At 40.5% G+C, this 16,771-nt stretch overlaps 1 protein-coding gene across 3 annotated transcripts in view; it reads left to right on the top strand.

The window, feature by feature from the left end:
• Nucleotides 1-2,633: 2,633 nt before the first annotated feature.
• ZNF143 (zinc finger protein 143) overlaps nt 2,634-16,771 on the top strand; it is a 61,085-nt gene continuing 46,947 nt past the window's right edge. For 2 of the 3 annotated variants that reach the window (XM_043480721.1, XM_043480720.1), the window contains exon 1: nt 2,634-2,743. In XM_043480721.1, coding sequence (XP_043336656.1) covers nt 2,702-2,743 — 42 coding nt within the window. In that variant the 5' untranslated portion in view covers nt 2,634-2,701. The remainder of the gene's footprint in view (nt 2,744-16,771) is intronic. The other variant, XM_043480722.1, reaches the window with a different exon arrangement.

Below are 16,771 nucleotides of genomic sequence, written 5' to 3'. Positions count from 1 at the left end.
CAGTGTTTGGGGGAAAGAAAGAATTGCAGATTTATTCAGTGTTTTTAAAAATCTACAAATTTAGGGGGAGAATGTATTAATAAACCTATTACAGAAATAATTTGGTAACTCAATGTCAACTTTTCCTAGACATAGTTTTACTTTTAAGAGTTGAATGCATTAATTTTTTTGCCGAACCACCAGACTTGTGGGATCTTAGTTTCCCCACCTAGCCCTCAGCAATGAAAGCACGGAGTCCTAACCATTGGACTGCCAGGGCATTCCTTCCATGTTTCTTCTATACATACGATATTTAATAGTTACATCGGTGTGAAAATATGCCCAAATCAACCATTCTCCAGAAAATTCTGATTTAAATGTTTTTAAAAACCTAATAGTAACAGTTTTTGAAGGAGGCCAGAAGTAAGTTAGCCTGTTTAGAAAACTGGTGAAAAGGTTCAGCTTTGTGGAACAGTGGGGACTAACAATGACTGGCAGTTAAATGTTTTCAAGCCATTAATTTGTTACATTGTAATAAGATATGAAGAATAGGAGGTGATTTAGGGGAAATCTGGATTATGGATAGCCCTAAATATTAGGACATTGGAACTCCGTTCTGTAGTCGGTGGTAAACATTGTAACACAAAGTTACATTATCTGTGACAATATCATTAGTGTATCTTTGCCAATTAAAGTAGAATTATAGCATCCTATTCACCATTATCATTCAATGTTTACAACCACTTAGGTCCTAAGGATAGAAAGATGTCCTGTAACCAAGATCCACAATTACAGGGTGATTTTTAACTTCCTTTTGAGATTCTGTATAACAGTGTTTTAACAAACAGACTAAAGGTTAATGACAGTAATAAATAACTAAATTCCATAAAAATGTTATTAAAGTAATAATATTTTATGGAATTTAAATATTATTATTTATTATTTAAATTTATTTTTATTATTATTTATTTTTATTTAAAATTTATTATTTTATTTATTATTTATTTTTTATTATTATTTAAAATAATAATAAAAATATTATTATTTTAATAACATTTCTGATTACAAAATATAGATGTAACATCTGGAAGGGACAGAAAGTATAAATTAGAACACTTGTCATCTGAACCCTCTACTCTGTGAAAAAAGGAGTCTATCCATCGGGAACAAGACTGTTTGGAATGAGCCAATTCCTGCAGTTTCAAGCAACTTAATCCAATCTTATGTGTCCCATTTTTTATTCTTATAATGGGATAAAAGATAGTAACTACTTTAAACTTCTAAAGATCTGTATTCAAACGACACTCAAAAGTCTTCCTTCCAATGGCTTTTGGGCACCAATTAGGCAGCTATACCTTGGTTAGGTGAGTCTGCCCCTCACACTCTCTACCAAAAACAAGGTAACGCTAAAATCTGAAACTAGACTCAAGTATAAATAAAAACACTGTAATTATCCTGAGGCCAGTCCATAATCACCTGAAAGACACTAAATCAAACATTATCCAGCTTTCTCCAATTTTTGTAAGCATTACACAAATCTCTAAGTTACAGCGGGACAATCCTCTTCATTCTTAGTAACTCAAATCTACACTTAGAACGCCCGATTTAACAAATCTTGAGTCTACCCACTTTTATCTCATCTTTACTCAGGTTCGTTGCCAAAGCACATGAATACATACTGGATACTCCTCAAATGAGGCTTGTATTTCCAATAGCTTAAAAAAGTTTGGGTTAAGAGCTACGAGAAACATTACCTCAACTTCACAACTAACTTGTATCTAATCTTAATAGGTACAAGGAGACCCACTCAATGCTTTCCCGACCCTTTTTTTACTTTAATTCGCGACACACACAAGAGGGAAAGTAAAAAAGAAGTTAGCGACACCATTAGAGACGACTTCAAAATTTGAACTTAATCAACATGAAAGCGCAAAGCATCCGCAATGTCTCCCAGCAGAATCCAAGACCACCGCCTCGTTGGCGAGCTTCGCCTGAGCTTCCGCTGAGGCAGGAGGTTCATCCTCCTACCACTGATGATACCCCGACGACTGGAAAAGTAAAGGTAGTCTTGGCAGCCAATGACAAGGATACGGCAGCTCTCAAAAAACAGAACCTCCATCCAAGAGCAAAGGCCTCAGCTGGCACCAAGAGCCCCCAGGGAACTGTGAGCCGTCGCATCCCGTCTCACCCCACCCCACCGACGGGGCAACACTCAGCAATTGCTAGGCAAAGCGCAACCGATCTCCAGAACGCGCTCCAGCAAGCCCACCGGCAGAGCCAAGGCCACCTCCTAGCCCCTGTGGGGAAAATGGCGCCTCTCAACTCTTCTCCCTCCCGGCTAGTCACAAGGACCACCCTCCCTCCCTCGCTACAAAATGGCGCCTCCTGCTGGGGCCCCAGAATAGGCATAATTCACTTGTCAGCGAGGCGTTGTCGCGCTGGGATGAGCGGTTCTGTCAACCAGTCAGAAGCAGGAACTTTGGTTCCGCACTTTGGGTAAGCCACTCAGCCGCTGGCTCTAAGGCCAGGCGAGGCTGACGTCAGGTAAGGGGGCGTGGATAAGGCCGTCTTCTTTCGCGTCGCCTAAATTTGAGCCAATGGCAAGCAGGAAGCGTCCAGTGAGTGACGTAATTACAGCCCAATGGAGGCTGGGGGCGGGCCTCAGAGCTACTATGCGGGTTGCGGGGCTTGGGGGCCGGGCGGCTGTTTCCTGTCCTGGTGCATGGTGGTCGGACGAAGGAATTGTTGGAAAATTTTCTCGGAGGTTCGTATATAAATGTGTTTTTACCCAGTGTGCATTATTCTCCGCCCGGCCGCCGCCCTCAGCGCGGCGGCGCGGGCCCGCTCGGGCCCGGGCTCTGGCTCCTGCTGCTCAACCTCCACCTCAGGCCTTGCCGATCCTACGGCCGGCCGCGGTAGTTGCGTCTGGGCAGAAGCGGAGTTTATTAATAACCCGCGGCCGCCACTCTGGGGCGGCGGAGCTTTTCTCTCTGAGGACGCAAACCACCCCCCCTCCCCCAAGTCTCGTCGCGTAGCGCCCCGCCTGTTCCCCTCTGGGGACCGCCGAGGGGAGGGAGTGAAAGAGGGGAGGGTGGAGCCCTCGGGAGCCTGGCGGCGCTTCTCGGCTTGACCTCCGCGCGGAGCGAGTCCCCAGGCGCCGCCGCGGCGAAGCTCCTCGGGCTGGGACGCTGGGCCCTGGTCAGCACCAGGCCCCGGCTGGCGTGCCGGTGGCAGAACTGGCCGAGGGCCCGATTGGGATCCCGCCTGCAGATTGCCCCCAGTATTTCCTCCCCCTCAGACCTGCACACATTTCTTGTTTCCCTCGCTTGGAAAAAAAAAAGATTGGGGTCAATGAGCCTAATATCGAATATTGGAAATAACTGATTTTATCATTCTGTTTTCTCGATTTTGGTGAAAAGAGTGAACGAATCTTTTCGTTGCTTTGTAACATTTATTGTGGAACGTCCATCAATATCCTCTCCCCTTTTGCTTTTTTCTTTTTTAACATTGTTTACTCATTAAAGAAGTTAAGTAAAAAGTGATAAAATGATTGCCAAACTGATTTTAAGTTTAAGATCAATGTAAGCTTTTGGAAGTGTAGTCTGTAGTCAGCTGGTATAGTCTAGTTGGAGATGTGAAAAATTGTAACTTCGAGGTTGTCGCCTTTGTCCTGAATCTTACTAGAAGCTGTAAGAGTCCAGTAGTTTTGTTGTAGTTGACAAAAATCTGTGCAATGTTTAATATTTTCCCTTGTTGGTCGCATATTTTCAGTTGGTTATTAAGTATTTAGTAAGAGACTTGGTAATGAAATCATCCAAAAGTTTCAGTAAGATAGTAACGAATTTTACCCGTGTATTTAGATTACTTTGGAAATTATTCGGTGTACAAATACTTTGCCCATTTTTTCCATAGCCACCTTTTAGTTTTTAAAAATAACAGCTTTATTGATAGAGTATACAGACCTTTACAAATCACCCCGTTAAAGTATGTAATTAGGTAGGTTTAATGTTTTCACGGAGTTGTGCAACCATTACCAAAATTTTAAAACATGTTCTCCCGGCAAGAAACTCGGTACCCACTAGGTTTCTCCCGATTTCCCCATAATACACCTCTTTCCCCAACCACTAATCTACAAGTTTGTCTGTTCCCAGTGTTTCGTAAAAATTGAATCACACAGTATGTGGGTTGTTGTGACTGGCTTCTTTCACTTAGCATGTTTGCAAGGTTCATTCATGTTAGAGCATGTATGAGTACTTCATTTCTTTTTGTTGCCAAATATTTCATTGTTTGGACTAACGCCTTTTATTTATCCGTTCATCTGTTGATGTGGACTTTCAGGTTTCTTCTGTCTTGGCTGTTATGCATAATGTTGCCATAAACAATCACATTTATTTATTACTTATCTCTTCATTTGGCTCCTCTGGGTCTTAGTTGTGGCATGTGCAATCTTTCAGTTACATCATGAACATGTGGAATTGATTTCTCTGACCAGGGAGCTAACCAGGGCCCCCATCATTGTGGGTGTGGAGTCTTAGCCAGTGGACCACCATGAAGTCCCCTCTACTGTTAGTTTAGTTGTTATTAAATATAATGTAGGTACAATTTATGATCACTTGAGGAGAACTTTCTTGAGTCCTGATGTTCTTATCATTACTTAATTTTGAAGTTCTTATATAGTTTTTGTTTTTATATATTTGTTAAATTGTTTATTTGGCTGCCCTGGGCCTTAGTTGCAGCATGTGGGATCTAGTTTCCCTATCAGGGATCAAACCCAGGGCCCCTGCATTGGGAACTCAGAGTCAGCCTCTGTACTACTAGGGCAGCCCTTGTTTTTATTTTTAATTCGAGAATTTTACCCAGTTCTTAGTCTTTTTGCTCTTGGCTTTATTTCAGGACATAGTGATTATTTAAAGAGTTGAGTTGTTTGTGTCATTGCTGATTTCTATGCTTAATTTGCATTTTAAGGGGTAGCTTTTGTAAGACAGTGTATTATCAAAATGATCTTGTTTTTAAGATGGATCTATACTGAAAATCTCCCTCCCTCTCTTAGAAATAAAAAGTTGACAACAGAGATACACCTTTTTTCAGTTTCCCATAAATTTAATCCTATTTTAAAACCGTGCCACTGTGGGAACTCTGTACCCTGTGGAAATAACTCATCCATTAATGTGTAGACACAGGCATTTAACTCTAAACTACATTTTTTTGTACCTAAAATACCACTTTATAGAAATTCCTTGGTTGTCCAGTGATTAGGACTTGGTACTTTCACTGTCAGGGGGCCTGAGTTCAATTCTTGATTTCTGGAACTAAGATTCCACATGTGGCAGCTCTACCAAAATAAATAAGTAAATATGTTTTTTTTAAGTCAATTATTTAAAATAACCTTTAGAAATTATTTTTTATCTTCTTTTTGAGGGAAAAAAACTTTCATAGGGATAAGGAAATTTTTTCTTTTTTTAAATTGAGGTATAGTTGATTTACATTTTACTTGTTTAGGGTGTATAACAGTGATTCAGCATTTTTATAGATTGAAATTTTTTATTTTTAGCTTTAAAAAAAGTTTTTAATGGAGGAACCTTGAAAACATTATTTAGTTTAAGTGAAAAAAGACAGTCGTGAAAGACCATATACTATGATTCCATTCCATTTATATGAAGTGTCCAGAATAAGCAAATCTGTAGAAATAGAAAGTAGAATGGTGGTTACCTGTGGGTTTGGGAAGGGGGAGATAGGCTTTTCTTTTGCTGGTGATAAAAATATTCTGAATTCAGGTTTTGGTAATGTTTGTTTACTCTAAATATACTAAAGTCATTGACTGTACACCTTAAATGGATAAATTTTATGGTATGTGATTTGTATCTCAGTAAAGGTATTTTCAAAAAGGAAAATTATGAACAAGAGGAAAGTTTCTCTTGAATAACACATCTCTGAAACTTTTTTTTGTTTTTTTCCTCCTCTGGCAACACCACTTGACGGAAATTCCCTAGCAGTCCAGTGGTTAGGTCTCAATTCTTTCACTGCCTGGGAGCCTGAGTTCAGTCCCTGGTCAGAAAACCAAGATCATGCATGTAGTAGGTGAAAATGGTGAATAAGACAGAGACATTTAGCTTCTCATTTAGCTTTAAACTACTGATAAGCAGCTTAGTCGCTCAGTCATGTCCAACTCTTTGGGATCCCCATGGACTGTAACCCGCCAGGCTCCTCTGTCAACGGAAATTCTCCAGGCAGGAATACTGGAGTGCTTTGCCATGCCCAGGGACGGAACCCAGGTCTCCCACGTTGCAAGTGGATTCTTTACTCTCTGAGCCACCAGGGAAGCCCATTAATAGCGAACATACATGTAATGCCATGTGCTGTTACAAGCGATTTTTATTTGTAGTACCTCTGTGAAGTACCTGCCTTTTACAAATAGAGAAACTGTGACACAGCGTTTTTAATAACTTGCCCAAGGTCACATAGATAATAGGTGATCAATGAGAGTTTGAAGCAGGCTGGCTCAGGAGTCCTTATTCTTAAGTATAACGCTGTATACCATGTCTTGTAAGTATTCCTTCCTAGATATAACCCATACTTTATATCAATAGGGGAATCCTTAGATATTATTGTATGTTTTAGTAGCTGGTTGCTATAAGTATGGGCTTCTCTGGTGGCTCAGCAGTAAAGAATCTGCCTGCAGTGCAGAAAACCCAGGTATGGTCTGTGGGTCGGGAAGATCCCCTGGAGGAGGGCATGGCAACCCACTCCAGTATTCTTGCCTGGAGAATACCATAGACAGAGAAGTCTGGCAGGCTACAGTCCATAGGGTCGCAAAGAGTCAAACGTGACTGAAGCAACTGAGCACACATGTACATGCTATAAATGCACTGCTTCTACTCTGGAGAAAAACAGGTAATTAAAGTATACTGTGGTAAGTGTCATGATAAGGGTATGGACAGAGTGTCTTGGGAAATACAGGTAAAGCATTCAGACCCAGTTTGGGGAGTTGAGATAAAACTTTCTGGTGGAATCTGAAGAATTTAGCCAAGTAAAGAGAGAAGGTGGAGAAGGCAATGGCAACCCATTCCAGTACTCTTGCCTGGAAAATCCCATGGTGGGCTGCAGTCCATGGGGTCGCTAAGAGGCGAACATGACTGAGCGACTTCCCTTTCACTTTTCACTTTGACGCATTGGAGAAGGAAATGGCAACCCACTCCAATGTTCTTGCCTGGAGAATCCCAGGGACAGAGGAGCCTGGTGGGCTTCCGTCCATGGGGTTGCACAGAGTTGGACACGACTGAAGCGACTTAGCAGCAGCAGCAGCAAAGAGAAGGAAAAGTATTCTAGAGGGAATGAATGGCACTGTTCAGAGCCCAGATGCAAGAAGAGATACCTTGGGCTCATGTAAAAGTTGTTGAGCGAAATGGTTAGGTGATTTTACCACTTATGTTGTGAAGTTAAGGACATCGTTTAACCTGAGTTTCACTTTCTTCATCTGCAAAATTGTGGTAAAGTGATACTTAATTCGTAGGATTACTAGAAGGATTAAATGATTTAGTAGTAATGCCTGGCATATAGTAATTTGGAAGAGTAAGTTATCATTATTAAATTTTTAAATTATTAATAATATTAAATGATACTAGTATCATTAGCTACTAGAATTTTAATCAGTGTTGCTGGAATGTGGAATGTAAGATTGTACTAGAATAAGACTGAAGGATAGAGTGATCAACTTGTCTTGATTTGCTGAAAGTAAAAGTGTTAGTTGTTCGGTCATGCCAGTTTTTGAGTGGTTTTACTGTGTTTAGAACCTTGGAGAAAAATAGTTACCTTAGGAAGGAGCAAAAGGAGAACAGAGTAGGATATGCCTGTGTATACACACATAAGCACATTTTAGAGACTGAGTTCACACCAGTACCTCCAATTCCAGCTCATCCCACAGAGCTCTTTGTTTTCTTCCCTTATTCCATATTTGCATTTCCCTTCTTCCTTAATGAGAGCTCTGGCTTCCAACAGCATTTACACATTTATTCAGTGCTCAGTCTTTTATTATGTCTAAAATAGTTTCCAAGCTGTTTTGCCTTTGAAAGTGTTAGTCGCTCAGTTGTGTCTGATTCTTGCGACCCCAGGAACTATAGCCTGCAGGCTCCTCTGTCCTTGAAAGTCTCCAGGCAAGAATACTGGAGTGGGTAGCCATTCCCTTCTCCAGGGGATCTTCCCACCCCAAGGATGGAACCTGGGTCTCCTGCATTACACGCAGATTCTTTACTGTCTGAGTTAACCAGAGAAGCCCTTGCCCAAGACTATTCCAGTTTTTTTTTCTTTTTTATTATTTATTCTATAATATATATATATATTTTTTTTTATTGAAGTGTAGTTGACTTACAGTGTTTCAGGTGCACAGCAAGGTGATTTAGTTATACAAATATATATTATTTTTTTAATTATTTTCCATCATAGAGTATTACATGATATTGACTATGGTTCCCTATGCTATACAGTAAACCTTTGTTGCATATCTATTTTTTAATTAGAAATCTAGTATTCTATTCATAAGTCAAGTGGAATAAAAATGTCATAATTTTTTTAGTTAGGCAAAAATACATATATTTTTAATATGTAAAGTATACATGTTTATATATATGTATACAAAAGCTTTTCTACTACACTTGATAAAGACTTGGGAAAGAATATCAAAAAAAAGGAGATGGCAAACATAAGCTAAATGAAATGGGAACACTGAATATGAGATATCAAAAGTGAAACAAATTAGATAAAAGTTCATCATGTAGTCCAGTTTTTAAACATGACTGCTCATTAGAAACATGGAGCTATGGAGGTAAAAGCAATACCTGAGCACTTGTATTTTTCAAAAAATTTCAAGATAATTCTGATATGTATCTGGATTTTAAAAAGTGATTACAGATTTTTCTGTTAGATCCTAGTTTGGGTAATATGGTAAGTGGAAGTGCATATATGCACAGGTTTTCATCCACTCAGCCAGTCTGTGTCTTTCGGCTTGTGCGTTTAATCCATTTACATTTAAGGTTATATTATGATCCTGTTACCATTTTCTTAATTGTTTGGGGGTTTATTTTCTGTAGGTCTTTTCCTTCATTTGTGTTTCCTGCCTAGAGAAGTTCCTTTAGCATTTTTTGGATAGCTGGTTTGGTGCTGCTGAATTCTCTTAACTTTTGCTTATCTGGGAAACTTTTGATTTCTCTATCAAATGTGAAGGAAGAGTCTTGCTGGGTAGAGTATTCTTGGTTGTAGGTTCTTCCCTTTCATCACTTTATTTTTTTCTTCTTTTTTTCCTTTCATCACTTTAAATATATCATGCCATTCCCTTCTGGCCAGTAGAGTTTCTGTTGAGAAATCAACTGGTAGCCTGTTGGGAATTCCCTTGTATGTTATTTGTTGTTTTTCCTTTGTTGTTTTTAATATTTTATTTCTGTCGTTATTTTTTGTCAGTTTGATTACTGTGTGTCTCTGTGTGTTCCTCTTTGGGTTTATCCTTCCTGGGATACTCTGCTTCCTGGACTTGGTTGACTCTTTCCTTTCCCATGTTCAAAAAGTTTTCAGCTATTAACCTCTTCAAATATTTTCTCAGGTCCTTTCTCTATCTCTTCTCCTTCTGGGACCCCTGTAATGCAAATGTTGGTATATTGAAAGTTGGCGTGTTTATTGTTGTCCCAGAGGTCTCTTAGGCTATCTTCATTTCTTTTCATTCTTTTTTCTATATTCTGTTCTGTGGCAGTGATTTCCACCATTCTGTCCTCCAGTTCATTTACCCGTTCTTTTGCCTTAGTTATCCTGCTATTGATTCCTTCTAGTGTATTATTCATCTCTGTTTGTTTATTCTTTAGTTCTTCTAGATCTTTGGTAAACATTTCTTGCATCTCCTCAATCTTTGCCTCCATTCTTTTCCCAATATCCTGGATTATCTTCACTATCATTATTCTGAATTCTTTTTCTGGAAGGTACCTGTTTCCACCTCATTTAGTTGTTCTTCTGGGATTTTATCTTTTCCCTTCATCTGGGACATAACTTTCTGCTTTTGCATCGTGATTAACTTTCTGTAATAATGGTTTTTGTTATAGCTGCTGTGAGACTGTGCTTCTGCTTGCTTCTTCTGTCTGCCCTCTGATGGATGAGGCTGCTAAGAGGTTTATGTCAGCTTCTTGATGAATGGGAAAAGCTGGGTCTTGCTCGGGTGGGCAGGGCCTTGCTCAGTAAAGCTTTAATACAATTATCTGCTGATGGGTGGGGTTGGACACTCTCCCTGGTAGTTGTTTGATCCAGCCCTGGGATCTGTGGGCTCTATGGTAGACTTAATGGTGAACTCCAAGAGACTTTATGCCAAGGGGGACCTTCCAGTGCCCCTGTTCCTGTGGTGAGCCCATGCCGATCCACGCTTCCACAGGAGGCCCTCCCAACACTGGTAGGTAGTTTTGGTTCAGTCTCCAGTGTGGTCACTGCTCCTCTCCTCTGGGTCTTGGTGCACGCAGAATTTTGTTTGTGCCTTCCAAGCTTGGAGTCTCTATTTCTCTCAGTGCTCTGGAAGGCCTATAATCAAATCCTGCTGGCCCTCAAGGCCATATTCCCTGGAGATTTCCAGTCCCTCTGTTGGATCCCCAGGCTGGGAAACCTGATGTGGGGTTCAGAACCTTCACAACAGTGCGAGAACTTCTTTGGTATTACTGTTCTCCAGTCTGTGGATCACCCACCTAGTGGGTATGGGATTTGATTTTATCGTGATTGTGCCCCTCCTACCATATCACTGTGGCTTCTTTGTCTTTGGATGTGGGGTATCTTTTTGGTGGGTTCCAGCGTCCTCCTGTTGGTTGTTCCAACAGCTGGTTGCAGTTTTGGTGCTCTCGCAGGAGAGCTGACCACAGGCCTTCTACTCCACTGTCTTGAACTGGAAGCTATACCGATTTTAAAAACAAATTCCCCCCAGAGAAATAAAACAGAAGTGAAAGTTCCTTGACCTGGGAACCTTGTCAGTATTGGGCAAACCAGGATGATTGTATTGGAGAAGTTAGTAGAACCCCAATCATGGTATTTGGACTTTATGGGTAAGTGGGAAAGTTTTGAAGGTTTTTATGACAGAGAAATGCTCTGATTGGATTTGAAAGCACTTGGACTGTGCTGTCGGAGAAGGCAATGGCAACCCACTCCAGTACTCTTGCCTGGAAAATGCCATGGACAGAGGAGCCTGGTAGGCTGCAGTCCATTGGGTGACGAAGAGTCAGACACGACTGAGCGACTTCACTTTCACTTTTCACTTTCGTGCACTGGAGAAGGAAATGGCAACCCACTCCAGTGTTCTTGCCTGGAGAATCCCAGGGACAGCGGAGCCTGATGGGCTGCCGTCTGTGGGGTCGCACAGAGTCGGATATGACTGAAGCGACTTAGCAGCAGCAGCAGGACAGTGCTGTGGAGATCAGGTTGAAGGAGGGTAAAGGTGGATTTCAGGAGGCTGATGTAATAACCCAAGTGGTGATGGTCGCCTGAATTAAGACTGCCTAATAAGAGAAGTGAATGCATTTGACAGATATTTAGGAGGTAAAGTGATCATTTTTGGTGATCAGTTGGAGATTAAGGGGGATTTGACTGCTGGGTAGGTGATTGTATCATTGAGGTAGAAAATAGAAAAGTAGAATTTTATGGCAAACTGTTTTGAGATGGAGGTGGCTGTGGACCGTGAATGTCATCAAGGCCAACAAGCAGCTAGATAAATAGATCAGGAGCCATTAAGAGGAAAGACTTGATCATTTTAGAAAACTTGTAAATTATAGAGATCTTTGAAACCATGGGAATGGATATGATATTCCAAGAGGAAAAGTGCATAAAATGAAAGAACAAATGAGGATGCAAACTCGGCAGGTTCTCAACATTTAGGAACCCGTCGGAGAAATGGAAAAGGATTGGTTAGGAAGTTAGAGGAAACCAGGAGCATGTGGATGCGTAGATTCCAATGCAGGAGAGTATTCTAGAAAAGAGAAAAAGGTCCATGGTATCAAAGACAGAAAAGTATCCGTCACATTTTTTTTTTAATGTTTAACTATCGATATTATAATGTCTGGTCATTTAAAAAAACTTTTTGAAAATTTGGGGTATAATCATCTATTTTCAATTTGATGAGTTTTGGCAATTGTATACATCCAGATGATCATCACTCAAGATAATAGAACATGTCCATCACCACAGAAAATTCCCTTGTTCCCCTTTCCAGTCAGCCCCCTAACCTTGCAATCACATTTTATTCTAACACTAGATTAATTATGGTGTTCTTGGAAGTTATATTATGGACTATCTTACTTCCCTCAGCATAATAATTTTGAGATTCATCACTGTTATTGTTACATACTGTTATGTATGTGTATATAGTTTGTTTCTCTTTATTGCTAGGTAATACTCTATTGTATGAATTTATCACAACTTTTTTTTTAATCCTTTCTTTTATTGTTGGACATTTGAGTTCATTCCAGCTTGTAACTATTATGAATAAAGCTGCTATGGACATTCTTGTATAAGTCTCTTTGTGGATGGATGAATATTTTCATTTCTCATTCATACCTAGGAATGGCCATTGAACTTCATGTTAAAATGGAGATCAGTGACCAACCAGAGAGTTTCCGTTCTTAGGGACAGAAATCAGATAGATGGCAGTGGGAAATCAGGAAGCATTCTTCGTAACAGCTGTTAAGGAAATCTAGCTGTGATAGGAAAGAGATACAAGTAGCTGAGTCAGAGGTGAGTTTTTTTGTTTTGTGTTTGTGTTTTTTAAGTTATTGATTGGAAGAAACTGTGGGAGAGGGAAATTGTTTACAGAAGAGGTCCATGAAATCCCTGTGGAGGAAAGACGAAATGGAGAGTATAGGTTGAAGAATTGGTCTTACCTTGTAGGAAAGTAATGCGGTAGGAGAAGAAGGAAGAAACGTGCAGAAATGCAGTGGAGTGAGGTTTATTGGCAGAGAATTCCTCTGATGACTTATTTTCTGTGACATTGAGGGCTGATTAATTGAAGTCCTGAAGGAGACAGAGTGGGGGGATAGCAGAAGAGGGGGTGGAGGTTTGAGACAAATGGAAAATATTTAAATAGTTGCCATGAGGAAACAAAGAAATGTAAGTTTTCTGGACAGGTTTGGGGATTCAGAAGAGGCTGGAATAGCCCAAGAACTTTTATGTCCCTTCACAACTTTTATTCCATCAAATAAGCTTTTAGATCTGAAAAATGCTTTGTAAATATGAGACCTATACAAAGTTATTTCTGACTAGAGGTGTATGTTTTTACTATCCATGTTTAGTGTCCTATTCCATGTACTTTTTTGTATAAAGGATCTGTTTTGTTGCGGTTGTCTGTCAGGAGTGCTCTGTGTAATTTTCGTAATTGTCTGACAATGTTTTGCTTCCCTTACCTATGACAAGATGAGCAATTTGAATAATAAAATATTAACATATACAGTGTTTATCTTGGGGGAAATAAAGTACAACCTAGGATCACAGTTAGAAGTGGAGTTTGAATATATCAGAACCTCTCTCCTGCTACTTACTTCCTCAAACTCCCTAGACTCAGTGCAGGCAGGCCAGGGCATGCTTAGTAAACTGAACTATGCAGGAATGCCCTTATCAAGCCCTGCTGTTAGTACCGCATTGTTGAGATTTGAGAGAGAATTTTTTTTTCGGTTATTTTTCATATCAGTGTTTCAGTTAAGAACAGACCATCACCAACATTGATGTTTCTGATGACTAGACCTATATGTCTATTTCTAAATTCTTGTCTCTGTTCTCAGAGCTTTTTCTCACACATATTTTAGTTTTACTTCTCCAGGCCTCATCTCAACTTCCTGCCAGTCTGTTGTAAATCTTTCATTTCTGAATGTTCCTGGAACTTGGTAAAGCCTTCAAGTTTCAACATTTCACCCACCCACTAGAATATCCTACGTCTTTAAAATTGGTAGTATAAACTCTGTCCCTCCCTTTTACTCTTTAGCATTCTGTACAGCCTATGAAAACTATGTCATTTATTAGCACGTTCTAACTACTCTGTGCTTAACTGAATTACATTGCATCCATGGAACATGCTTACTCCCTGGGTGTATTAATATTTAAATAAAACTGAAGAGATTTAGAGACAGTTTTCCACAAAGGTTAATCAAAGCAGTGTAACTGAATCAGCAAACTACAAAGTTACAGAATAGCCTGCTATTTTTATGTTGGCTATACTAAGAAACTTCCTCATTCCAGGGTAGGAGATGTCATAAAATGCAGCACAAATGACCATGCTTAAATGAAGAAGCACTTTGTATATTAGTGAATTTATAAGGAAAATTTGTAATTAAGACCAGGTAATAGAAAGGTGTGACTTCTCAGGTAAGTGTGTAGGTGGAACCAGCCTGAGGTTAGAACTGGAGTTTGACAATTTCTGAAGGTCTGGTTTCTGTTAGTTCAGTCGCTCAGTCGTGTCTGACTCTTTGTGAACCCATGGACTGCAGCACACCAGGCCTTCCTGGTCCGTCGCCAACTCCCAGAGTTTACTGAAACTCATGTCCGTTGAGTTGGTGATGCCATCCAACCATCTTATCCTGTGTCTCCCCCTTCTCCTCCTGCCTTCGATCTTTCCCAGCATCAGGGTCTTTTCAAATGAGTCTGGTTTCTGTAGCTTCATGCAAAAAGTCTTTAGGATTTGTTAATCTAGATTTCTTTTTGTATCATTTCTTACTATAATAAAGATTACTTTTAGTTGAAGTCCTTACTCTTATACCTAAACCATTAGATTTATATTTTCATAATAATTCATGGTAATAATTGTATCTCACAATTTACACCAAATTTGAGATATCTAATTTGAGATATTGGTCTGATGTAGACTCAAACCACTGAGGAAACCCTGATTTTTTTTTTAGGGGATGAAATCAGCAAGTATTTAATTACTAATTTTCTTTAATGTGGGAAGCATGATTATCTTTATTTTTTTATTTTTGGTTGTACTGGATCTTCGTGGTTATGAGGGCTTTTCTCTAGTTGCAATGAGTGGGGGCTGCTCCCTGGTTCATTGTGTGGCTTCTCGTTGCGGTGTCTTCTCTTGTGGGGTGTGGGCTCCAGGGTGCTTGGGCTCAGCAGTTGTGGCTCCCGGGCTCCAGAGCACAGGCCCAGCAGTTGTGGTGCACGGGCTTAGTTGCTCCACCACATGTGGGATCTTCCCAGACCAGAGATCAAACCCTTGTCCCGTGCATTGGCAGACAGATTCTTAACAACTGCACCACCAGAGAAGTTCCTGAGAGTCTGCTTTTAATCCCTTTGGATATATGCCCAGAAGTGGGATTGCTTGATCATATGGTAAAATTTTATTTGTAATTTTTTGAGGAATCTCCATACTGTTTTTATTTTGTTTAAATTTATTTGGCCGTGCCACTCAGCTTGTGGAGTAACAGTCTTTTTTGTTTGTTTTTGTTGTTGTTGTTGTTTTTATCTTTTTTTTTTAATTATTATTTTTTTTTTGTGGAGTGGCAATCTTATTTCCCTGACCAGGGATTGAACCTGTGCCTTTGGCAGTGAAAGCAAAGTATCCCAACCACTGGACTGCTAGGGAATTTCCTCCATACTGTTTTTAATAGCAGCTGCTAGTAGTAAAGAAACAGCAACCCACTCCAGTGTTCTTGCCTGGAGAATCCCGGGGACGGGGCAGCCTGGTGGGATGCTGTCTGTGGGGTCGCCCAGAGTCAGACACGACTGAAGCGACTCAGCAACAGCAGCAGCAGTAGTAAAGAATCTGCCTGCCAGTGCGGGAGATGCCAGAAGCTTGGGTTTGATTCCTGGGTTGGGAAGATCCCCTGGAGTGGGAAATGGCAGTCTACCCCAGTATTCTTGCCTGGAGAATCCCATGGACAAAGGAGCCTGGCAGGCTACAGTCGGGGTCACAAAGAGTCGGACACAGCTGAAGAGACTGAGCGCGTGTGCACATACTATAAACACACTGCTTCTGCTCTGGAGAAAGGTAATTAGAGTATACTGTGATAAGTGTTATGATAAGTGCATGACTGAGCATTCATGTATGCACCATTCTACATTCCCACCAACAGTGCACAAAGGTTCTAATTTCTTCATGTCCTTGCCAAAACTTATCCTGTGTTTTGGTAGTGGACATTCTTACAGGTGTGAGGTGATATCTAATCATGGTTTTGATTTGCCTTTCCTCAATAATTAGTGATATTGAGCATATTTTCATCTTTGTTGGCCATTTATCTTCTTTGAAGAAATTTCTATTAAGTCCTTTGTCCAATTTGGGTTATTGTTTTTTGATGTTGAGTTGTAGGAATGCTTTATTCTGGATATAACGTGTGCTGCACTTCATAAATGTGTTTTTTTTTCTCTTTTCTTATGTTAATATTCATCAGTATCTTCCGGAAAGGCAGGAACTTATCACTTTACGTATGTCTTCCTTTGAGATTCCTGTTGTGCCCCACCACAGCCTCCCTGTGTCTGATTTTGGTCCACGATTCATTATTAAAGCACAGGAAATTGACTACCTTTCGCAAGGTGGCCCTTTCTGGAGATGTGTGTGTATCTCACATGCTTGTGCGTGCTCAGCTGTGCCCAACTCTCTGCAGCCCCGCCAGGCTTCTCTGTCCACGGGGTCTCCTGGGCAGGAGTGCTGGAGTGGGTTGCCATTTTCTTCCCCAGGGGATCTTCCCAACCTAGGGATCAAGCCCGTGTTCCTGCGTTGTAAGTGGGTTCTTTACCACCAAGCCGCCTGGGAAGCCCCTCTCACATGCTGTTTACACACTATCTGAAAATGTTGATGCAC

The sequence above is a fragment of the Cervus canadensis genome, chromosome 11, assembly GCF_019320065.1.
Source record: "Cervus canadensis isolate Bull #8, Minnesota chromosome 11, ASM1932006v1, whole genome shotgun sequence".
NCBI classification, from domain to species: domain Eukaryota; kingdom Metazoa; phylum Chordata; class Mammalia; order Artiodactyla; family Cervidae; genus Cervus; species Cervus canadensis.
The sequence above is the reverse complement of the archived record's forward strand: the minus strand, read 5'-3'. Positions and strand labels throughout refer to the sequence as shown.